Source organism: Lagenorhynchus albirostris, chromosome 15 (genome assembly GCF_949774975.1).
Source record: "Lagenorhynchus albirostris chromosome 15, mLagAlb1.1, whole genome shotgun sequence".
In the NCBI taxonomy this organism is placed as follows: Eukaryota; Metazoa; Chordata; class Mammalia; order Artiodactyla; family Delphinidae; genus Lagenorhynchus; species Lagenorhynchus albirostris.
Genome location: NC_083109.1, coordinates 70,538,230 through 70,562,685, shown reverse-complemented (window position 1 = coordinate 70,562,685; position 24,456 = coordinate 70,538,230). Strand labels below are relative to the sequence as shown.

General features: G+C 57.1%; 2 protein-coding genes across 5 annotated transcripts in view; one reads left to right on the top strand and one right to left on the bottom strand.

The window, feature by feature from the left end:
- GTF3C1 (general transcription factor IIIC subunit 1) overlaps positions 1-6,740 on the top strand; it is a 72,396-nt gene extending 65,656 nt beyond the window's left edge. For all 4 annotated transcript variants that reach the window (XM_060122385.1, XM_060122384.1, XM_060122383.1 and 1 more), the window contains 5 exons: positions 511-791; positions 2,509-3,061; positions 3,729-3,780; positions 4,619-4,811; positions 5,735-6,740. In XM_060122385.1, coding sequence (XP_059978368.1) covers positions 511-791; positions 2,509-3,061; positions 3,729-3,780; positions 4,619-4,811; positions 5,735-5,947 — 1,292 coding nt within the window. In that variant the 3' untranslated portion in view covers positions 5,948-6,740. The remainder of the gene's footprint in view (positions 1-510; positions 792-2,508; positions 3,062-3,728; positions 3,781-4,618; positions 4,812-5,734) is intronic.
- Positions 6,741-15,787: 9,047 nt separating this feature from the next.
- Positions 15,788-24,456, bottom strand: part of IL21R (interleukin 21 receptor) — a 31,824-nt gene continuing 23,155 nt past the window's right edge. Inside the window, exons 4-9 of the mRNA XM_060123585.1 lie at positions 23,726-23,925; positions 21,229-21,374; positions 20,410-20,587; positions 19,851-19,947; positions 18,783-18,867; positions 15,788-16,999 (exon numbers count right to left, since the gene is read on the bottom strand). Coding sequence (XP_059979568.1) covers positions 16,235-16,999; positions 18,783-18,867; positions 19,851-19,947; positions 20,410-20,587; positions 21,229-21,374; positions 23,726-23,925 — 1,471 coding nt within the window. The 3' untranslated portion in view covers positions 15,788-16,234. The remainder of the gene's footprint in view (positions 17,000-18,782; positions 18,868-19,850; positions 19,948-20,409; positions 20,588-21,228; positions 21,375-23,725; positions 23,926-24,456) is intronic.

The window sequence follows — 24,456 nt, the reverse complement described above, 5'->3', positions numbered from 1 at the left end:
GCAAAAATGTGATGACCTGTAGCCTGTGGTCTGAGCAGAGACACCTTGCACAGGAAGCACCAGAAACCAGCCGTGGCTGGTGTGAACAAAAGTCGGGACTCATGGAGGGGTCCCAGCGTATCTCACGGGGTCTGCGAGCCGTGGACATGGGAGCATCAGGAAGGGTGGGGCCCGGGCAGCCTGAGTGGAGGGCCACCCCGCTCCCTCCAGAGCTCTAGGGTTCTGGCTCTCAGACCCCAGCCCCGCCTTTGAGCCCTTCCCTGTGAGTCTTGAATGAGAGAATCATGCTGGCTCTGGGGATCGAGTGGACTGCAGCCAAGGGCCCAGGGCGGCCTGTATCAGGAACCCGACTGCCAGGGGCCCGACCGTGTCCACCCAGAAGGCAACCCCTGGACATTTGGGGAGCAGTGAGTCGGTGTGGGAGCATGACCTGCCTCGGCATCGCCTGTACACTGGTCTGGTGGGGGAGGGGCTTCTCAGGGCTGATTCTGGTCCTCCTGGTCTCCACAGTCACTTCTCTGGAAGAGCTGATGGTGGGAACCTCCTGCCTCCCTGACACATTCACCAGGCTGATAAACAGGCAGGAGGACACCTGCAGCTTGGAAGAGTTTGCCCACCAGCTGGCGCTGTCTGGGTACAAACCCGGAGACGTGGCCGCCGCCCTGGAAGTCCAGGGGGCCATCGCAGCGGCCGGCTACTTCGGGGTGGACAGGGAGGAGTTGCGCCGAAGGTTCTCCGCCTTGGCGAGGACAGATGGGGAGCGCTCCCGGACCTTCGCAGACTACGTCCAGGTGAGCAGTGCTCTCAGGCAGCCTGTGGTAGCCAGACCAGAAGTAGCAACTCACGGGCCAGACGCACGCTGCGGGTGGGCTTGGCTTGGGGCACGTAGTGGAATTTTTTCAAAAGCTGGATTCGTTGTCAACATTGAAGACAGGAGATCTTGCCTGAAATATTGCCAGCTTCTCCTGAACGTTAGAAAGTCTGGCCACTCTGGGCCCTGCTTCTTCAGCACAGCTGGCCGGAGCCCCCCCCCAAGCCATGGGCCTTGTCCTCCCTAGCTCTCTGCTGTCTCCAGGTACCCTGCACCTGCTCCACAGTACTCACCACTTTGTTAGCGCAAGTCCACGTGCCTGACGCGCAATGAGGCCCGACAAGCTGAAACGTCGGAGTTTGGAGGGGAGAAAGGTTTACTGCAGGGCCCTGCAAGGAGACAGGTGGCTCATGCCCCAGCAAGCCCCGAGCTCTCTGAAAGGTTTTAGCAAAGCACTTTTAAAGGCCAGGGGAGGGAGAGGGGTCTCAGGGTTCGTGATCAGCTCGTGTACAGTTCTCTGATTGGCTGATGGTGAGGGAACAGGGGGGGTGTCCCAGGGGTTAGTTAACATTGTCAGTCCTTAGGTGCCAGTAGGTCTGGGGACTGCAAATTTAAATTTCTTCCATTTGATGGGGTGGGGGTGGGGTGTGTGGTTCGCCTCTGTAAAACAACTCAGGAAAGTGCACCAGATACTGTTACCTGGGTACTTCAGAGAGGAGCTAAAGCAGAGGGTGTGGGGGAAAGGCCTGCCCCACAAAGGCCCCGTAGGGTCCTGCTTGGTTACAGCTTTCCCTGCCCGGACCCATTTTCATCAGTGACCCTTGAACCCGAAGAATGTGAGAAGAGTTGGACCTTTTAGATCAAGTGCCCCGGGACCTGGCTTGCCCTCCCGCGTGTCAGTTGTCATCGATGTTGTGTGTTACTGATGTTGCGAGGTGCCTGCCTTGCTGTGTGTTCTTGGGGCAGCGGGGAGGGGGTGGAAGTCGATACTTGTCATTATCAAAGGAGTTCTTACCCATACAGGAAATACAAGAGGGCTGTTGAGTACCTTTCACTTGGTGTTGGATTGTTCTTAAAACTCATGGTGCCTCTGGGGCCCTGGGAGGGAGGGTGAGGATTTTCCCCAGGCCCCGGTGCTGGAGCCCGGGCAGCGGATCCCACTGGCTGCCGAGAGGCGAGGGGCCGGCAGCTCCCTCTGTTCCCTGGTGTCCAGCACAGGGCCCTAGTGGCAGCTAACCCTCCCCAGACCCGCGTGATGTGGGTGTGAGTCCTGCGTCCAGGCTGTGAACAGGGGCAAACTCCTTGAATCTTGACTTGTGGGTTTTTTAATAAAAAAGAAAAAGATGTTGGTGAATCCCCGTGTGCTGCCCAGAGTTGGTGCAGCTCATAGATAAGAACAAGGACGTGGGAAGAGGGCGTGGTGAACGAGGGAAGGAGTCACTGTCCTTCACTTGGGAATAATTATGGCTTTTGCAGAAGAACTTGGTAGCCCTCGGGGTGTTAAGTCTAGGAGGAGCTGGCCAGGCAGAAGGAGACTTGGAAGGTCACATCAGCTTTGAGGGCGCAGGCGGAGCCACCTGTCCTGAGGGAGCTGGGCTGGCCACTGCTCAGAACGCTTACACACCTCAGGCAGGGGAAGGGGACCCCGATGACCCTGGGGATCCCTACAGACGCCGTGTGTCTCCTGCTTTTCCTAGGACCTCTTAGAGCAACAGCAGGTGCTGGAAGTCGGCGGCAACACCGCTCGCCTGGTGTCCATGGCCTCTGCCGAGCCCTGGCTCCTGCACTCGGTGCGGCTAAAAGACAAAGAGGAGGGCGCTGACCCTCAAAGAGAAGATCCCCAGGCCAGACCCCCCGAGGGGCCTTCCAGCGAGGACAGCCCCTCTGAGAGGCAGGCATCACCTTCTCAGGGCCCCCTGAGCGCCAAGAGGCGTGCCAGCCAGGCCGGTGCAGATGTGGACAGCCAGGGCGGGGGCGCCGACCCCGAGAGTGCCCCGGAGCCCCCCACAAAGAGGCCCACACTCCAGGACGTGCGTTTGGCCCCCAGCCTGGGGCCCAGAGCAGAAGAACCAGAAACCCAGGTGCCCGCCCTGCCCACAGCTCCTGAGGACACAGGCGTGAGGGAGCCTTCCCCCAGAGCATCGGAAGCCAGGCAGGAGGACCAAGAGGGTGTCGGGGAACCCAGCTCCCCAGGCCGAGAGCAGCTGAGCTGTCAGGCCCAGCTTCCGGAGGGCCCTGAAGACCCCAGAGGTACCAAACCCTGTCCCCCACACCACCTTCCCCCACCCGCCCGTTCTCTGTCACGGGGCCCGATGGGCCAGGAACCTGCTGCAGTCACAGAAGGGGCCTTTACATCAGCTTTTCACGGCCTCAGCTTCCAGGGGGAAGCTCTTGCCTATTGACACTCGTATCTCCACTAGAGGGCAGAGGCCTCAGATGCTCCTAAACGACCTGTGAATCATGAGGACAGGGCGCTCTTGGTTCTGGAAAGAGGTGTTTCCTGAAGCATCCCTGTCAGGAAGCAGAAAGGGGAGGGCTCTGGCCTCCCCAGGGGCCTGGCAGGTGCCCCGTTTTCCTCTCCCATGCTCTAATCCTCTGGGATGTCTTTGCCCAAGGGTTTCACACCCCCCGCTCTGCAGTCGGGACTTCCAGCGCTCGCCGCTCCCCGGGGCGGGGCGTCCTCGGGCCCTGAGCACGGCTGCACACTTGCACCCTGCCGCCTGTCCCGTGTCGTCCTGGGCACGCAGGCTTTGCCCGCCACGCCCCGCCGCCCCGGGGTGAAGGCTCTGAGGAGCGGGATTGCTGTTGCTTTGTTCACTGCTTTATCCCCAGACCCAGAAGGACTTGCGGGATGAATGAGGGAGGGAGAGATGGGCCTCACCTTCTTCAGTCTCCCACACCCTTTCTCTCTTGACAGGTTTGGCGGACGGTTCTGCGGCCGGGGGCCTCTCCCAGGCAGCGTGGGAAAGGTGGGTGTGCTTCGGACTCAGGTGGCCTGGGCCGGGGGGAGCGGTGAGGGCCTTGGGGGTTGTCCCCAGGGTCCAAGATCAGTTATTACGTGAAGGTCTTTCACAGAGATCTGTGTGGCACAGGGGTCCGGGACATGGGAGGGACTGTTGGTCCCGCTCCCTGGGGGGCCAGGCAGGTGCTCCTTGCACGTGGTGGACGAGGGCCAGCAGTGCTGACTGCTGGAGCGCCCGGTCCGTCGGGAGCAGTGGGTGTCACAAAAGCCTTTCTGGCGAGGGGGCGCCTGCCCCAGTGTGTACATCACCCTCAGGTTGGCAGGGCCGTGCTCTCCCAGCTTAGATGTCGCTCCCCGCCGGGGCCCAGTCACGCGGTCAGAGCCAAGTGTCCAGCTACCCTGGGGCTTGTCTCACGCCGGGACCCTGTGTGTCAGACCAGTCACTGGTTAAGCTTTTAGCAGAAACCTTCTAAGGAAAGTGTGTCTGGAACCCCCTTATACAGCACAGAAGTAGAACTTTTGAGTACAGACCTGAGAACTTGGTCAGAAGGCGAGGCAGCCAGTGGCCCGGGTCCCAGATGGAGCTGGTAAATCCAGAGGTCCTAGCACTTCCCCCGCCCCCATCCCCCTGCCCCCGCCAGTGTGTGGTGATGTGGGTCCAGCGCTCGTGGGCAGTGGGGCTGGGACCCCGTCTGTCCAGATGGGGGAGGGGGAGGTGGAAGAGCAAGAGGGAGACGGGCCCTAGCCCTGAGCCCCAGGCCAGGCGCCGGACCTCGCTGAGCCTTGGTGTCCCATCCCCGGAGCTGGGACCGTGCGAGCCTGACACCCGTGTGCCCACCCCGCAGGGACTGTGAGCGCATCCGCTTCATCGGGCGCCCGTGGCGCATCGTGGACGGCCGCCTGAACACGCCTGTGATCAAGGGCATGATGGAGGGCATGCTGCACCACATCATGACCAGGCCCGGCGTGCCCGAGAGCTGCCTGCTGCAGCACTACGAGGGCGTCCTGCAGCCCCTCGCCGTGCTCGAGCTGCTCCAGGTGTGACTGGGTCCCCGTCCCCCACTGCAGCTCCCTCTTCCTGGGTCTGGGCTTGAGTCTCAGAGGGCCAGGGTTGGTGGGCACATTGGCTGAGCTCGAGGGTGTGGCCGCCACGTACAGGCTTGGCCCGCGGGGGTGCACTGGCCTCCTGGCAGACAGCCAGGCTCCTCAGAAGAGCCTCGGGCCCCAGGTGTCCCCCGCACTGCTTACTCCCCACCCCCCGTCAGCCCCACTGCCCTCTGAGGCCGCGGCGCTGGCCGAGCCCCACGCCCGCTTCTGTCCTCCTGCCTCTGGCCTCTGTGCCCTTTAGCGCTGCTGGCGCCCAGCCTCCCACATCCCCCACCCCTGCCCTGGGTTCCTGTCCCCAGGCCGTCCCTCACAGCACCCTTTCCCAGCCCCGAGCTGCTGCCCAGGCCTACATGTTGGCGTTCCCGGGGTCTTGCCTCTGACCCTTTCTCTAGACCAGGGCTCAGAGGCTCACAGGCCCACAGGGACAGGTGAGTAGTGAGTGACAAGCCCCCGTGGGTGGCAGGAGAGCTGGAGACGTGCTCGCGGCCTCCTGAGGGCAGCTCAGCCTGATGGCCGCCGTGCGCTCCGGCCCTGTGTGCCCTGGGCCTCCAGCTTTTCCACAGAAGTGGAAACGGGAAGTTCAGTGTGAAATTCCCCGCACTTTACAGCAGGTTTGGGCCAAGCAGAACCCCATCTGGAAGCTGGCCTGCAACCCCTGCTCAACACAGGGCCGCTGTACAGATGCTGGTCACGCGCTTCTCTCTCTTGCCCTGGGCTTTTGCCTAAACCCCCCTGGTCGATCCCTACTCGTCTCTCAAGGCCAGGTTCAGGTGTTTGTTCTGGGAGCAGCTCCGGGCACAGAGGACGTGGTCCTCGAATGCCCCTGTGAACCGGTCTGTCTGTGTCATCTGCAGGGCCTGGAATCCCTCGGCTGCGTTCAGAAGCGCCAGCTGAGAAAGCTCCCGGCCGTCTCACTCTTCTCTAAGCCGGCGGGCGGAGAGGCAGAGACGCCCCCCAGCCCGGGCGGGAGCCCCATGGTCTTCTACGAGCCCACGCTGGACTGCACGCTCCGCCTGGGCCGCGCCTTCCCCCACGAGGCCAACTGGAACAAGTGGGTCCACTTCTGAGCCTCCTGTCCCAGCGCCGGCCCTGAGGAGAGGATGTTCTCTCCTGGGGGTCCCACGTGTGCGGTGCAGCCTGGCGAGGTCAGGGCACGGGGGCGCCCTGCGTCCCGCCCGCTGCACGGGGACACTGTGTGCCCAGCCTGCGGCCCCGCCTATAGTTCCTGGCCTGGAACTCTGGAAGGAAGGCTGCCCGCCCGCCTCTTCCCAGGCCCTTCCGGGGCTGCCCCGAGGACTGTGCTTCGTCAGCCCGGGGCCTGGGGGAGAGCTTGGAGACACTGGTCCCGCCTGCTCTCCTCCTCGTGTTCCCGATCGCTCTGCAACCTGGGTTGTGGGGAGCGTCCTCCAAGGGCTTCCGAGGCGAGGCTGCCCAGGCCCCGAGCCTTCTGTACGGACATCCACTGGCCAGTGAGGGGTCAGGAGCTGGGGGCCGTGGGGGTCTGCCCCATCCACGCAGACCTCGCGTTCCAGATTCCAGCCACCCCGCCGCGGAGGACTCTCCCTGCTCCCTGGAAAGCCCTTGTGGCCTGAGGGGCAGGGCCTCTTGGGGCCGTGTCACAGAGCGGGGCTGGGTGCCCCACTGCCGAGGGCCCGGCATAGACTTGCTCCTCTCCAGGCAGCACCCCTGACCCCTGGGCTGGGGCTGAGCCTGCGACCCGCCTGCAGGCCTCCTGCCACCTAGGAACGGGGAGTCCCGGCAGGTTTGGGGTTTGTTTTGTTCTTTCAACCTGTTATTAAGAAAAAAAAATCCCCTGGCATGTATTTATATATTTTTTAATTAAAGCGAAGTAAAATGCAATTTGTTGTGTGTGTTATCTAAAGAATCTTTGATCCCCTGGGGGCTCCTTGTTTTTCAACCTCGGAACAGCCGGGAATAAGATGTTGCCCGTAAAACCGAAGAGTTGGGGTGCTGGGCGCAGCCTGACCACCTGCGGCTGCCTTGGAAGCCCGTCCTCCCACTCAGCTGGGCCCGTGCCTGTCCCTTGACAGACGTCTGGCAGCACCCAATCCAGGGCAGGCCTGCCGGCCAGTCGTGGCCCACAATGCCAGCAGGCTGCAGAGGTCTCAGGCCTGGGGCATGGATTTGGCCCGTGGCTGTTCTCTTTAGCGCACACTTCTTTTTCTGTTGTTTTTTTAGTTTCCAACGTTTTTTTAAAATTGGAGATTTCCCATTTTTTAAAAATCCAGATCTCTGTCTTCTCTTGAAAGATGAGAAACCTGGTAACACTGCCTGTGACGGTCACACGTACGGGACCTGCCCCCCTAGTCACCGCCACTGCACCCCCAGGCCCGGTCTCAGGCCCATTGCAGCTCGTCTCTCTCACAGCCTGCAGCTCCTGACCTGGCCCAGCTAGCGGCCCTGTGTTTCCATCCTCCCTCTGCCAGGCGCCTGGTCCCCGGGCCAGACTCCAGAGTGACGGGGCGGTGGGCAGGGGAGCGGGGCATGAGGTCTAGGGTCTTGAGGGTGAACCCCCCCTAGCACAGCCAAGACCTGGCCAAGTCTTAGCATCATTTTTACTCAAGTGTGGAAAACTAGCATTTGGGGGGATTTTCTGAGATCAGGTAGAATAGTGGATGTGATCTGCTTTGTAAACACACGCTGATTGTGTGGGAGTGCGTTGTGTGTCAGGAGCAAGGTAAGGTTGGTTTTTTAATTGAAGGATAGCTGATTGACAGTGCTGTGCCGATCTCTGCTGTACAGCAAAGTGTCTCAGTTACACACATAGAGACATTCTTTTTCTTATATTTTTTCCGTTAAAGTTTATCCCAGGAGATTGGCTAGGGTTCCCTATGCTTTGTAGTAGGACTCTGTTTTGAGGATCCATTCTTTTTTTTTTTTTTTTTTTTCCCCCCCGCTATGTGGGCCTCTCACTGTTGTGGCCTCTCCCATTGCGTAGCGCAGGCTCAACGGCCATGGCTCACGGGCCCAGCCGCCCCGTGACACGTGGGATCCTCCCAGACCGGGGCACGAACCCGCGTCCCCTGCTTCGACAGGCGGCAGGCAGACCCTCAGCCACTGCGCCACCAGGGAAGCCCTGGGATCCATTCTTGATGTTCACGTCTCAGGGCCTTGGTTTTCTCATCTGAGAAATGGGGATGGAATATCCCCCTCACAGGAGGGCCAGAGGAGTTGAAGAACGCCAAGGGCAAGCCCAGCTCAGCCAAGTCTGTTTCCTTTCCTGTTCCCCCAGTTGAGGGGCAGTTTGGGCATGTGTATGGGAGATGGGACACAGGGATGTGGGGTCAGCTCTTGATGCTGAAATCTCAGCCTCTGTGCACAGGCGCCAAATTGAATCTCGGAAACAAGAGATTTGGGGGAAGCAGAAAAGAATAGCTTTATTGCTTTGCCAGGCAAAGGGGGACACAGCAGGCTCCTTCCCTGAAAAACTGTATCATGTCCCAACCCGGGAGGATTTGATGAGTTTTATCAATGTTTCAAGGGTGGGGTTGCTGTTAAGATTAGGGTGTGTGCAGGGCTTGCACTCCTCTGATCTGGCCTCAGGTAATCTTGTTGATGAGCTTCTCTGGTATGAAAAATGCTGACATCTTCCATTTGTTGGGTTTTAATTCTATAATAAATAGCTTAAAGACACTGATATGTGTATCCCCTGAGGTGGAACCAGGACCTGCCCCCAGGCTGCACTATTGTTTCGTGGCTGCCCCTCCCTTGTCTTTGCATCCCTTTCCTTCCCGGATTAGCGACTGTTCCAATCTGCCCTTTGGAACTCAGGGAAGGTCATGGAGGCTGGAGTCTGTTCCCTACAAGAAACGGGGGACAGGGGACTTCCCTGGTGGTCCAGTGGTTAAGACTCCGTCCTTCCCCTGCAGGGGGTGCGTGTTCAATCCCTGGCCAGGGAAATAAGATCCCACATGCCGCGGGGCGCAGCCAAAAAAATAAAGAAGAAAAGAAAAAAGAAAAAAAAAGCAGGGGACAGAAAAGCTTCCGTGCCCAGGAGCCCCACAGGGTCCTGCTTGGTTTCATTACTCCTTTTTACTTACATAAACCATGAGTCAATCCATTCTCTTTAAACACTTACAACATTACAGATATGATTTAAGCCTCCAGGCTGCTTTCTCCTTCAGGCCTTTTCTCTTCATTTACATACCTTTTACGCTCCCCTACCCCCAAGAAAACAGAGACCTGTGATGACACTTTACAGAGTAACACCGCTCCGGCTGTTCACCCTGCAGTGTCCCTGGCACATCTGTATCCGCACGTAGAGAGCTACACGCTACGTAATCTCTATGGTGGGAGTCCTGGCACTGAGGTCCTGATTTTATTCCCTCTTCACTGAAATTGCCTCCTGGTTTCCCCCACTGAGCATCCTCTCGGCTGCCTTCTCAGGATCCGCCTCCCTCCTTCCTGGAGCTCAATCAGATCTCGTTCAGTGTGCTGCTGCCGCCAGCCTCCTCCCACGTCCCCTCCCTTCCCTCGCAGCCTCCGTTCGCCCAAGGCCACCCAGGACCCTGGGCTGAGTGAGCTCTGTCCTCTGACTACCTGACTACCCATCCTTCCCTTGGGCCCTTGACCCACTTATGCCGGGGACTTTCCAGATGTGCACGTGCATATATGTGTTGTGTGTGTGAAGTATGTGTGTATGTGTGTACATGTACATGTGTGTGTGCGCACACACACATGTGATCTCCCTGCTTAGTGTGGTCTCACTGCCCACACTGCCCACTGCCCAATGCGGGTCCACCCACCCAAGGAGTAGAATTCAGCCCTTGTTGAATTTTAAAAAGAACCTACTAAAAATAATTATTAATTAATTAATTAAAAAGAACATACTGGTTACCAAAGGGGAGAAGGAGAGGGGGAGGGACAAATTGGGAGGTTAGGATTAACAGATACAAACAACTGTACATAAGACAGGTAAGCAGCAAGGATTTACTGTGTAGCATAGGGAATTATACTCAATATCTTGTAATGACCTATATGGAATATGGAAAGAAAAAAAAAGACACGCAGAAACCCCAAAAAACGAATCACTAGGCTATACACTTGAAACTAACACAATATTGTAAACCAGCTATACTTCAATTTACAAAAAAGAACCTACCCGTTCACCTTGTGTCCTCATCGCCACATTCCCACCGCATGGAGTTTCTGTGACAGTTGTGAAGCCACCTGACAGCGCAGGCAGATGCTAGTGGAGCCCCTGGACCGCAGCGCGGGGAGGGCACCGCCTTCAGCCGGCTCCTCAGCCAAGTTCCAGTGGTCACCAGCAGGTGGCAGCAGCAGCCCAACATCTCCGTTTCCTGCTGGTTCATCTGGGTCTCCAGATGTCTGTAGCTCGCTGTCTATCCACGTTTAAGGTTGAGATCAACAAAAGCTTGCTGGGGTGGGGGGGACTTGGCCACAAAGATGATGATAAAGTGACAACATTTTCAGAGCACTTGCAATGTGCCACGCTGCTCTCCACACTTCACACATATTAACTCTTGGTCTCACGACAGCCCTAAGTATGTCCAATTAATATACCCATTTCATGTATGAGGAAACCAAGGCACAGGAGGTAAAATAATTTCTGCAGGTTGGAAGCTAGTAAGTGGATCTGCTGGCTTCCCAACTCAGGCCGTCCAGCCTCAAAGCCCTCCCCCTTGACAGTTCTTTCTAGGGATGGGATTTGCTTTGGGATGGGCAGCCAGCATGATGCTGAGAGACCCACAAAATGGCAGAATGCAAAATTTCTTTTCTGTGAACATCACTTTTTAAGAGGAAACCCCTCACGCCTGTTGCCACTATAGATGAAGGAAGATCCCCAGCTGCCCCACAGTGTGAGCAGCAGGATGGGGGGGAGGGGGGGTGTCTCTTGCTCCATTCACAGACTTCAAGGAGGCCCCTATTTTCACTTTCATGTCCCATTCTGGGCCATTTCCAAGTCCAAGTGGGTCCCTCCTGGTTTCAGTCCCCTCCCTCCCCTCTGCCCACTTCTTTGTCAGTCACAACTCTGCCTTTGACTCATTCATTCATTCAGTATTTGTTGAGCACCTGCTATGTGCCAGGCACTATGCTAGGCTCTGAGACCGAGTAGTGGATAAAACAGACAAAATCCCTGTGCTAGTGGGACAGACAGTAAATATGATAAGCAAGTAAAAGACATATGTTAAAAGCACAATAAATGTCATGGAAGGGGCTTCCCTGGTGGCACAGTGGTTGAGAATCCGCCTGCCGATGCAGGGGACACGGGTTCGTGCCCTGGTCCGGGAAGATCCCACATGCCGCGGAGCGGCTGGGCCCGTGAGCCATGGCTTCTGAGCCTGCACGTCCGGAGCCTGTGCTCCGCAACAGGAGAGGCCACAACAGTGAGAGGCCCGCGTACCGCGAAAATAAATAAATAAATAAAATAGATTAAAAAATGTTATGGAAAATAATAAAACTAGGCCTGTGGGGTGCTGCAGTTTTGAGTAAGGAGACTAGGGTCGGTCCCACTGCGAAGGTGACATTTGAGCAAAGACTTGACTCTGCTTGTCTTCCATTCATGTGTTGATGATTCTTGACTGCAGGTGACCCCCTGTCCCATCCCCTTCATTGTGGAGAGTTTATACGCCTTTCTCCTTTGTTCTTGGTGTCATGATCTCCCCGGAGGGGAAGTACACGCGCTCACTCTGCCATCACCCACGGAAGGCCCGTTCTGGGTTTTGTTTTTGTTTTTTTTCAGCCGTGCAGTGCGGCATATGAGATCTTAGTTCCCTGACCAGGGATCAAGCCCGCACCCACTGCAGTGGAAGCATGGAGTCTTAACCACTGGACCGCCAGGGAAGTGCCCTGTTCTGGGTTTTGATGGTGCATCTGGAGGGACCACAGTTGGGGTGGGCTGTGACGGGCTATCCTGCATGCAGTGCCGGCAGCAGCCCAGGCAAACCGAGTCCCCAGATGGGTGGGAGGAGGGGGGAAGAGGCTCTCCCTCCAACAAGGGGCCAAAAAGGAGCCGAGGATGCAGAGTGGAGAGCAGGACTCCGGGTGACTGGGCGAGTCACTGCCCCTCTGGGCCTCTGTTTCCCCAGCAGTAAAATGAAGGGCTGGGTCCAATTTGCACCCTCTCCTTTCTTCCCAAAGTAGATGGTCCGGGACACCCAGAGAGCACCCGACGCTGAGACTTTGCAGTAACTGATGGGGAAATGTCTGGAAGCTAGAGTTCTTGGGTTCTTTAAATCCTAGCACAGGGCAATGTCAGCTTCAGGGTATTTCTCTGGGAAGGAGACTGGAGAAGGGCTGGGACCACAGCACTTTCCTCATCTGACCCAGAGGCCAGCTGAAGGTGATGGCAGAGAAGCACATACACATTTAATGTCCCTGTTCTCATCCTCTCTTTTCATCCCCAGAGTCAGCCGAGAGGCTGACTCCTGCCCCACATTACAAAAGAGGAAACTGAGGTTCAGAGACAGCGAGCGACTTGCCCAAGGTCATTCATGATACACGATGGAGCCTGGTCCTCAGGTCTCTTTGAATGTGTTCCTTCCTTGGGATGGGAGGACAGTCCTCACTGCAGGGATGAGATGAGAATACTGTCTACTACAAGTGACAAACCCATCTCAAACATGCTTAAGCAAAAAAAGGAAACTTACAGCTCATTGATTCAGTCAGGATAGGCTGGGTTATGCCGTGGTAACAGTCAGCCCCCAAATCTTAGCAGGTTAGAATAAAAGATTTATTTCTTGCTCACAATACGTGTGCATCACAGGTGAACTAGAAGTTCTGCTCCACATCTCCCCACTCGAGGCCCCGGGCTGAGGGAGAAGCCACTATCTCACACATCACTGGTCACCGTGGCACACAGGAGCACTCTGAAGGGCACCACGACGGTCAGTTCAATGCTCTGGTCCAGAGGTGAGACTTACCGCTTCTGCTCACCACTCATTGGCCAATCCTGGTCATGTGGTGCCATCTGACCACAAGACGGGGCAGAAGGCCGAGAGCTGGAGACACCTGGTGAACAGTATGACTTCCATACTCGGGTACCTCAAAAGTCCAGGGGGAATGTAGTTTCAGGCACGGCTGGATCCAGGAGCTTAAGAGGATATTACCAGGAGTATACGCCCACTTCCCAGCTCTGCTTTCCAGTGTGTTGGCCTCATATTAGGTGAGCTGTTTCTTCCTGATGCCCCCCCCCCCCCCCGCCTCCCCGGTCCCACCACCCAGCACCTCCAGGCTCAGTCTAGCCCTGCAGCTGAGCAGTCCCAGCAGGAAAACTGTACGGACCAGCTTGGTCACATGTCTGAGCCTGAACTGGCCCTGAGGCCGGGAGGATAGAATACTCTCTTGGCCAGGCCTGGGTCACTCCCAGAGCTGGGGTCAGCCACCCCAACGATGCTGTGAGGGCAGAAGCACAGGCACCCACAGGTGTTTGCTGAGAGTTTCTTCGCCCCTGACCTAGGTGCCTTCCAGCAGAGCAAGGTGAGGACAGCTGGACTCGGGATCAGGAGCCCAGAGTCCAAGTTCTGACTCTGACATTTAATTGTGTGTGACCTCAGGCGAGTCAGCAGCCCCTTCTGCACCTTCAGTTTTCAGATGGATATCCTGCCCCTCGGAGCCTGAAGATGGAAAAGGGGCTGGGTCAGGAACAGAATGTGGCATCCTCCTGCCTCTGAAGACAGGGTCATTAGCAATTCTGGCCTGGACTCTGGGTGACAGGGAACTGCCTTCCCCACCCCCATGTGTTCAGGGCTCAGTCACACCTCCAGGCCTTCGCTCAAGCTCTTCCCTCTGCCTGAGTAGCTGGTGTCCCTAACAACTCCTATTCATTTTTCAAAGCCCAACAAACACCACCTCCTCCCTGAAGCCCCCCAGGGCCTTCCTGCTGCCTGTCTGGGCTCCAACCCGTGGTGTGCCGGGTCTGCCTCATACCAGCTAGGAGAATTGATTGTAAACATCTCTTCCAACCCCATGTTTAAAGCCATCAAGTTGGTAGCTTGAAATTGACTGTGGTAAAAGTGTTCACACCATGGAAATAAGCAAACACTGCAAATCAGGCTTTACTGAGGGCCCACTAGGTGCCTGACGGGGGGTAAAGCCGTGAACAAAAGAGGCAAAGTTGTTGCCTTCATGGAGCTTAGGTTTGATATTTCATCCTTGTCTCTAGCAACTGTTTATCTCCATCCATCTATCCAACTGCTCTTCCTTCAAGCATTTCACCATGCTTTTATCCATCCATCCACCCACCAATGTGCCCACTTGTCCATAAATCATCCAGCCACCCCGTCCTACTAATCTGGCCTCCCAGGTGGGCCAGTTCCTGTCTCCGTCTGCACCCACATTTATGAGCTGGGTCCCCTTCAAAGACAGAGCTGGTGAGGAGCCACGTCTGGCCCAGGCCAGAGCCCCATCCCCCCGACCCCCGGCCTGGCATCAGCCAGTGTCCGAGGTGTCCCCTCCCCCTACTCCCTGGCCCAGAGCTGTGTGTGCTGGAGAGAGAGCTGAGCTGCTTCCACGGGGAGCCTGGGGCTCATGGGGTGCCTGGAACCTGTGGCCTCCTTGAGGGTGTGAAAACCACAGCACACCTTGACCCAAGCGTCCCCAGGGTGACGGAGGGGGATGGTGAGGGCTGCTCACACCTGCAGGAGCTGCGGTTTCACACTTGAGCTCCCATCCGAGCCTCACGCCTTGATCCCAGGTTAACAGTCCCACTATCAAGACCAGCAATGTTCTAGAACTTTCAGAACCAAAGAATCCTGTGTTCTCTCAGTGACTTCTTCCAACATCCCCTTTTACAGAAGAGTCACAGAGAAACCATCAGCAGGGTCGACAGCTGAGCCCTCGTCCAAAAGCAGAGACAAGCCAGGGCTTCAGGCATCACCTGGCATGCAGCCTGGCCTTTGGGGAGGACCACAGGCCAGGCAGGTCCAGGCCAGGGTAGGGATTCCCCTCAGGGCTCTGAGAGCCCACGGCTGAATCAGACTCTGCTAATTTAACCCTGCTTCACGGCCTCGAAAAAGCAGCCTCTGAAGGTGAGCACCCTTAGGAGGAAAATGATCTCTTTTCTTTCTTTCTTTCTTTCTTTCTTTCTTTCTTTCTTTCTTTCTTTCTTTCTTTCTTTTTTTTTTTAAGTATGAGCTGTATGCAATACGCAGCACCAATATCGAGCTCCTGTCCAGAGCTGACGTTCAATAAGGTGCCTTCAAAACGTCACAAAGAAGTATTTTCTTAGCATCTTAAATTCACATTTCAGCAGTTTCTCCGACAAATCATCAAAAAGAACTTGACTTCCTCCAATTCCCCAGGACAAGCAAGGAAGATGCCAGGGGATCAGGACCACCGTGTCATTGCTGCCGAGTCCGGCCTGCGGCCCTCCCCAGTGTGAGTGCCAAGGGGAGCGTCCTCTCGCTGTATCCCAGCACCTGCATGTACTCAGTAAATGTGCTCAGTAAATATTTCTGGGGTGCATAAAGGGAACAACAAAATGGGCAGCAAGAGGCAGAAAAAGAAATCTTGGTTGGTGAGGGGCTGATTCTAAGAAACTAAGCTGATTTTAAACCTGGAATCCCCCAAGTGCCCCTCCGCAGGTACCTGGGCTGTGTCTGGTTTCTCACTCCCACCCACCTCCAGCACAAGCCTTGGTCCTGGCCGCAGAAGGAAGGAAGCTGACGTTTTTTGAGAGTCTGGGCTGCACCCTGTACATGGGCGACCTCTCCAATTTCTCCCCAGGGTAGGTCAGGTCGCCCCCATTATTAAGACAGGAAACTCCAGCCCAGAGAGGGGGAGTGACTCACCCAAGGTGGCACAGCCAGGAGGTGTCAGAGTCAGGATTCAGACCCAGGTCCACTGGCTCCCCCCAAAATCTTGCCACCCCCAGGGTCACTGTGGGCTCGCTTGGTCCCCTTCCCCTCCCCCTGAAAGGTGATAAGGAACAGTCTGGACTTCGTGCGGCTCTGCAGGCAGGACCTGGGGGGCTGGGCTTGGTGTCTGTCCCAGGCAGTGCCCTGGTCTCGGCACGTGACCCGGGTGTCACCCACGTGCCTCGGAGGGAGGGAGGCTGTCATCACGTGCCCACAGACACACGTGCGGCTCACACTCGCGCACGCAGGAAGCTCACGTCGGCACAGACACACGAGTGGCCTTGGGAATATGGCAGAACCACGGCCGAGCTCCGTGTCCACAGGCACGCAGGCTACTCACACACGCAGCCACGCCAGTGGGCACCTGAGCCCCAGACGTGCACTGGAAACACGAGGCTCAGGGGTCCCAGCCGGGAGACCAAGGGCTGCAGGCCTCTTTACACCTCAGCCCAGGTGACCCTGTCTGTGGCTCGTGGCTCAGTGGCATGGCCAGCTCTGGACGGCCAGTCGGCCTCACTAGCTGGCCTGGGGCCCAGGCCCTGCAGGTGGAGGGGCCATGACCACCCACTGGCGGAGGTAGCTCCTGGGGGGCCCTTCGTCCCTGGGGCTACTGAAGTCATGCTCCACGGGGCTGCCGCAGTCAGAGTCCACAAAGCCGCTGTCAAACGTGTCCATGTCCAGGCCAGCCGGGGGTGAACCTGCCTCGCTGTCCGACACCCCTCGGGGCGACCCGCCATCCCAGGGCGGCCCGGGGGCCCAACCCTCCTCATCCTTGAGGTGCAGCTTTATCCTGCCAAGGAGGCTGCCCAGGGGGTCCCCCGGCCCGGCAGGGCCACTGGCTGAGACGCAGCCACAGGACAGGACTGTGGCCCCCGTGCCCGGAAGCGAGTCCTCCGTGCCCGGGCCAGGCTCCAGGCTGGTGTCCAGGTTCAGGGCTGGGTAGCCGTCATCCCCGCAGGTGCAAGGCCAGGTGCACAGCCCCTCTGCGTCCACCACGGTCACCGTGTCGATGGATACCAGGCCGTACGGCCGGTCCCTCTCCTGGCTGTGAGCTGAGCTGCCCAAGCTGCCGGCGGTGGAGTGGGCTGGGCCCCAGGAGCCCGGCTCAAGCACCCCGTCGGCTTCCACCAGGTCTGGGGGCTCTGGCAGCTCTGTGGGCACCAGCCCCTTGGCTGCAGTCTGCGGTAGGCACTGGCTGTGCATCTCCAGGGACAAGGGCACCCCTGGGCTCCAGGATCTCAGTTCCAGGCTGGAAGCAGTGAAGGGGGTGCCCACCCATTTCTGCGAGAGAGAAGAGGAGGGAGAGTCATGGATGGGATGGGGGACAAGGGGTGGCGGGGGAGCATATCAACAGACAGACACAGAGACAAGACAGACAGCAAGAGAGAAAGAGACAAAGACTCCAGAAGATAAAGAGAGAGATGGGGGTGGGGGGAGTTGAGCACCGTGCTGTGTCCCTATCCAGGGACAGTCCCTGTCGCCGTCCCGGCCTCCCTGGGCCTCAGTCTCCCTGCCTGTAGCAGGGAGCTACGGCCCTCAGCAGCCTGCAGGCGCAGACAATCCGCTGCTCGGTGGCCTGGGGTCTGTATGGGTGCGGGTCCAAGATTCCCAAGCTGTGGGGACGAGGGGCGGGAGGCCCTGAGAGCTGAGTGACAGAGCCCTCACCAGGCCTTCTGTTTTATGTCCTCGGGGAGATTTCTCGAAACCACGCATTCTTCTGTTTGTGTCCTCACTAGAGTGGACACATGACCAGGGGAGAAGCCCCAATTCTTCTGGTCACGGCTGTGTCCCCAGAGGCTCACACAGTGCCTGGCACCCAGTAGGCACCCAATAAATGTATATTAACTAAATGAATGAATGGAGTGGATCAAGGACCAGCCACTCAGAATAGATAAGGGCTGTGGGGTGACAATGGACTGAGGCAGCTGTCCCTAAACTTTAAGGATCCCCCTGCCCTCACCTGCCAGGGGTCCCACTCAAGACACAGGGTCTCCATCCAGTTGGCAGAGAAAATCCCTGAGAACCAAAATCTCCCAGTTTTGAGCCTACTCCATCAGAAAACTCCTCTCAGAACCCTGCTGAGGCCACTACCACTGATTTGAGGTCACTTCTCAGCTGTGTGGCCTTGAGCCAGTTACTTACCCTCTCTGTGCCTCAGTTTCTGCATCTGTAAAATGGGCCTGCTAATAGTCCCCACTCCACAGGGTGGTTGTGGGGATTAAATGATAAATTAAATAACATCTGTGGCGCTCCTAGCAGGGTGCCTGGTGCACAGCAAGTGCTGTAAGAGTATTGGTAAAACAAACACAAAATAGATGTGATATTTGAGCTTCAGGGAAAAGTGCAGAGGAAAGAGGAAAGGGTTTATCCAATGTGGGCTGCAGCCTAGGCTCCTCCCCTGCCCGGCTCTGAGCCTCCGTCTCCTCGTGGTTCCCCTGGGATGGTGGAGCACACACCCTCCCCACTTGCAGGGGCTGCTAAGAAGATGAAAGGGTGGAGGTGAGACAGCGCTCAGTGAGTGCCAGGCAGATGGCATGTCGCACTTCCTGACTTCCAGACTCTGCTGGAGCAGATGGGTCACCACATCCTCTCTGCGGTGACTGCCGCCACCCGGTGGGGGGTGGTAAATAGGCACAGAGAACCCAAGGGCGATGGCGCTGGTAGCGGGGGTTGGGGCCTGGATGGGGCTGGTGTATCTTGCAGGCAGGGCCATATCCTTCCCAGAAGCTGCTCCCTCCCCACCTCCATAGCAAGGGCTTCTACCAAAGGACAGGAGGCCACTTCGTGGCTCAAGGGACCACCTGGCTCACCCTCTCTCCCAGTTTGGCTCCTTGGGCTGGGAAATGCTGCAGGATCTTGTTTAATTCTTATGCCAACTCTGCCCCACTGGAATTATTTCCTGCACTTTGCATGTGCAGAGACTGAAGCCTGGTTCCAGCCCGGGTCGGGGATCTGGGTGCCCCGGGCCTACAGGGTGGGGCTGGTGGTCTAGATGTGTGGGTGGAAGCAAGCTCCCAGAGTGTGAGAGGCTCCCAGGGGCTCATCATGCGGTGGGGACACTCACCTTGAAGTCTCCGCTGTGGCCCACGTACAGGGGCTGGAAGAAGGGCTCTGGGCTGGGCACCTGCACCCACACATTTTTCCATAGCCTGGAGGGCAGAGACGAGGTGAGCCCCCCGCATCTCCCAGAGGGCAGCCGGGCCTCCCGCTCAGATGCTCCCCAAATGTGTCCTGCGGGAGGCTCAGAGCCTCTAAGACACACCCAGCGCCCTCCCTTCCGCCCCTCTGCCCCAGGCCTCAGTGTTCACATCTGTAAAATGGGGCAGCGAGTCTCCTGAAAGTGCTCCGAGTTTAAGGGCTTGGCTGCCTGTTCTCTGCTAAGCCAGCGCTGGCCCCTGAGCCGTGACTTCCTCCTCCACCACCAGGGATGAGCCAACAGCCAATTCCATGGGGCTGCAGGGAGGGGTCAGGAAGTGTAGGCACAGCACGCCAGCACCCAGAGACTGGTCTGCAACACCCTCTGTGATTCGCAGGCTTCTCTGCCTTGAACAGGGTATGCAGGGTCCCCGCCCAGTGTCTGCCACTTAGCAAGGGCTCAGCCCCAGCCAGCAGCACGCACGAAGGCCAGGGGAGCTCAGGTTTTATCAATGTTTTTAATCAGCATCAGCCCTTCTCTCGATGGCCACGTTCAGCAGAAACCCCATACATAAAGAGATAAAGGCAAAACCTCTGGTTCTGAAGCAGGATTGTCAGGGGGGTTCTTCCACCAGCCCTTAACCCCCACCTGGCGGCCCCTCCTGACCCTCAGGACTCAAAGCTTAGAATTCACTGGACAAGATCACAGCTGAGGTCACTGTTATGAGCACTTCATAACACTTCTCCTCCACTTCACTGCTGTGTGACTTTGGGCAAGTTCCTAGACAGCTCTGTGCCTCAGTTTCCCCATTTGTCAAATGGAAGTAAATGCCGCGTATCAAGCTCATCTGGCTGCTGTGAGGGTTAAGCATGTGCTCTACACAGTGCCCAGTTTATTATCACCATCATTGTCATTACTATTGTCATGGTGACAGGTGTGTCCTCCAGTCCCGGCCCAGGCTGAGCCCCTCCCTGCCACCCTGTTCCCTGGCCTCACCTCCAAGCCTGATGGATCTTCGGGCCTAAGATGACAAGGACGAGGCATGCGAGGACCAAGATGGGAAGCAGGTGAGGGTACAAGTCTCCCTTTATCTCTGGGAAGGAAGAAAACACTGGGTGAATTTGACCAACCTCTACGAGAGGCCACCTGGGCTGGGTGTGGAGGGCACTGGGTCTGGGCTGGAGTGGAAGTGGGTGGGAAGGCTGCTGGTGCCTCGCGGTGGGATGGACCTGGCTTCAACTCCTGCTCCCACCCCCACCCTAGGCAAGTGATTTCATCTCTCTGAACCTCAGTTTTCTCATCTGCAAAATGGGGATAATAATTCCCACTTCACAGATACATTAGGAGGATCAAAGGCCCCGCCAGGAGAAGCACCTGGCACCCAATGCAGGGCCTGGCGAGCAGGGGCCCCAGAAATGCTGTGGAACAGCTACAAGGGGATGCATGACTGAGTGGGAACCTTCCAGCCGTGCTGAAAATCTCAGGGCTCAGGGCCGCTGCACTAGGACAAGATTTAGTACAAGGAGTGGGTGTCCATCCCTGCTTCACATCTTACCTTCTGGCTGGGTGTGAAAAACGACTGGGTCACTCCACTCGCTCCAGGTCCCCTGGAAGGAGGAGCCAGGCTGGGGCCCTGCCCGCACCTGCAGCTCGTAGCTTGAGCCTTTGTGGAACTCCAAGGGCAGGAGAGAGACGCTTCTCGAATCCACTGAGATCAGCTTTCTCCCTGGACTCTGCCAACCCAGGGAAAGGATGCGCTGGGTTAGGACCGCCCAGGCCAGCCCCCGCCTCCAGCAGAACCACCCTTTACCAGCCCCCAGGAAAGGGGTGGAGTTTCTCCTGGCAAGTCTCCACCCCCTCCACAAGAGTCAGTCTGAGCTCTGGCCACTCCGGTGTGGGCAGCACAGAGCCGTGGGCGCTGCCCTGGCCTTGCCTGTGATACAGTGCTTTGGTCGCTTTCTCTCTGAGCCCAGCTCAGTCACTCACAGCCCCACAGAGGACCCTGCCTGCTGGGCCTGGGAATGTCCCGGGAACAGCAGTGGCCATTCCTGGGCATGTTTAGCTGGCAGCATTCCGCACTTCGGACACTTCTGTAATTCTTCAACAGTGGCTACTTTCAACAGTGGGCATTTCTGGGCGTCTTTAACGACAGGCGTCTTAGCAATGGGTACCTCTGGAAGTCTTCCACTGGGGATGGTCTAAACTATGGCATTTATGAAAATCTTAAACTGGGACCATTCTAAAGGATGGATAATTCTAGAACACTTCAGCTGTGACTGTTCTAAATAGTGGGCCATTCTGGAACTCTCCAACACTCTAAACAAAGAATGCCTCTAGAAGACTTCACCCCGCCCCAATCCTCTGAGGGTCTCACCAGAGCCCAGGGGTCTCCGAGCTTCCTGTACCGCAGCTCATACTGAAGTTTGCCCTTCAGCGCGTACAAATTGTAATCGGAGCTCCAGGAGATGTTATAATGTCCGGAGAAGGTCACCGTCACATTGAAAGGGGGAGATGGCTTGACTTAGAGGAAAAAGCCAGAAAGATAAAATGGGATGAGATTTTGCAGCAGCTGAGAATGATGCTCTCCTTGATGAGATCAAGACTAATGACCCTGAATGACTTGGGGTAAAGCATCCCCTGTCTCTGGGCCTTAGTTTACTCATCTGAGAAATGAGAGATTTAGATGAGTCTAAAGTGGGGGTGCTATGACTCAGGGGGGCAAGAATGCAGACTGGCGTAGCCGGGGGCCGGGGAGCGGGGGGACACCAATGACACCCACTCATTCTCCATTTCTTTTCTAAATGATGGCATCATTTTCTTTTTACGCGGGCCTCTCACTGTTGTGGCCTCTCCCAACTGTGGAGCACAGGCTCCGGACGCGCAGGCTCAGTGGCCATGGCTCACGGGCCCAGCCGCTCCGCGGCATGTGGGATCCTCCCGGACCGGGGCACAAACCCGTGTCCCCTGCATCGGCAGGGGGACTCTCAACCACTGCGCCACCAGGGAAGCCCGAATCACTTTCTTTTAACTCTAGCTTCCTTGAGAAGTCAAAAGACTGTAATTAGCATCATGCTAATTAATTAGCACCAATTATGCTAATGATGGAAGTTACCACCTCTGAGTGCCTGCCGGGCTGCTCTACAGCGAGCATTTTGACGCCTGCAGGGGCCCTGAGAATTTGATGTGACTGTTGTCATCTCCGAGACATCTTCTGGAAAGTGCGGGAGCAGAGATCTGGGCCACAACACCACGCCCTCCTGGGCTCTGTGATCCGGCTTGCCATATGCCCCTGTCTTGGGGATCTTAGCTCCTTGGGACAGAGGTTTTGTTCTCCAGGTCAGTGCTGTGTCCGCAGCTCCTAGGACAGAGCCGGCACACAGCAGGCCCTCAAGAGATACTTGTTAAACCAACAAATGAACCTTCCAGGGATTCCAAAAAGGAACTCTGAGGCTACGAACGACTCAGCACCAAGGCCTGCGATGTTCAGGAGGCTGCGGCGAGGGCTTTATTGTCATTGCTATTTCAGCCATGGGTCCTTTGGGACTGGAATAACTGCTAAGCCCTCTCCTATTTTCCCCAGGCCGACGGAGACCTGGTTTTCCACTTCCCTGTACGTCCTGGGCTGGGTGGTGAGGACCAGAGCTGGGGATCAGGGATGGGGTCAAGGATGGGGGCCCAGAGCCCAGGAGGGGGAAGGGAGTAGAACACTGCCCCCTGGCTTCAGGCCCTGGCAGGGAGGGGGAGAGGGAGGGCGTCAGAGAGAAATGGGACTTGGAGCCGCCCTGCGAGGTGGAGGGGCCGTGGAGCAGTTCCTTCTCCTCCGCAGGGGCAGGGGGAGGCTTGCAGTCTGCCCCGCTCACTCAGAGGGGCAAGGGGCCGCCCCTGCTCCCACGCCTGGATCTGCATGGCTGAGTGAGCGTGTGCGTATGTGTGCATATGGGCGTGTGTGAGAGAGCGTGGGCCTGTGTCCAGGCTGGCTAGGCCCAGGGCTGCTGGGACACCCGTGCATTTGTCCAAGGGTGGATTTATGAGTGTGCGTGTGAGAGACTCTGGGTGTGTCTGCGTGTGTGTGAACCTTCATTCACACCTTGTGCAGTGCGACACCCACTCAGCGAAGTGGTGCAAACCTGGACCCCCTCCAGGTGACAGACACCCTCTCACCCCCCTGCCCCACCACTGGGAACCTAGGGCCAAAATCCCCCAGAGATTCCTCGCAGAGGCTGGGCCTTCCCGAGGAGGGCAGGACTCTCTTAGCAGTTTGCATTTGCATGCCTCTGAGCACAGGCTTCTCACCCCCTCTGTGGAAATCCCACTTTGGGGACACACACACACACACACACACACACACTAAAAGCTGCCTCCTGGACCGGCCCTGGGTCTGGACCCACAGAGACAACTTCTTCCACCAGCCAGCACCGCCCCTCCACCCCGCCCCCAGCCTGGAGGGAAATTCCAGGCCTCACCGGAGCTAACGAATGGGAGAAAACTCAGCGAAGTTTTTCCCTTGAGACTCAGTGTCCCCACTTGCCTCATAATGTAGACAGAATCCCTAAGAGTCAGGGTTAAAAGGGCCCTCACTCTACAAATAGGGAACTGGTCCAAGTTCACAGATAGGCAGGGCTGAACCAGAACTGAAGGCCGAGATCCTGGGTCCCAGTCCAGCTCCTTTTCATACCGCGGCTGCCTCTCTTTGGTTAAAGCTCAAACCTAGTTATCAACCCGTCACACCTTAGTAAATATCGGTGCACCTACAGAGCAGAACTCTAAGGGGAGGTAAGGACATAGGACAGGTCAGCTATGATGGTGGGGGAAGGGGAGCCGTCTCAGGGACCATGTGTCCTCCTCAGCTCTGGGGTCCAAGAGATACTCACTGCTTTTAGCCAGGACAAAGCTGCCGCAGTCCTGGGAGTGGTTGCCCGAATGGTCTGTCATGTTGACACTGAAAACGTCGTCGGCCATGTATTGGAACACATCCATATGGCACGTGTACTCTGCATGCGTGGCATTGTGGGTGGACCAGCAGAGGCTGCAGGAGGTGACCTCGTCCTCCAGTTCTCCATATGAGTCTTGCCTTCAAGGACAGAGCAGCCGGTTATGGCTGGAAGCCAGCGGGGCTCAGGGCACAGGGCCAGGACCCCAGCCCAGAATCTTGGGGCTGGGAGGGAGTTGAAGTGGTGCCGGGGGTCACCTGGTCGAATTACCCCTTTCCCCGGGAAGATACTCCTCCCCTGAAGTAGCCCTGATGGATGGTGTCCAGGCTCGGCTTGTATGCCTCCAAGGGACCAGGAACTCACTACCTCATTTAAGGACAGCAGCTTTTAACTTTGGAAATTTGGGCCATTCTTGCCTGGACTGAGCCTAAATCTGTCCCTGTCAGTTCCATCAACTGTATCACTGTCCTACAGAAAGGGTGCTAAGCATTTCAGTTCTCCTTCCTGACCTCCTCTGTCCAACATCTGCTGAATACCTAATAAGTGCTTGTGCTCAGGGCCAAGATAAGAGCCAAATGAACTTCATCCCCTGCTTTGGGTGAACTACCAGGGAGGCTATTGGTATAAGGTTGGGGGAAAATGCTCTGGCTTTTTAACTGCCAGTGGGCAGA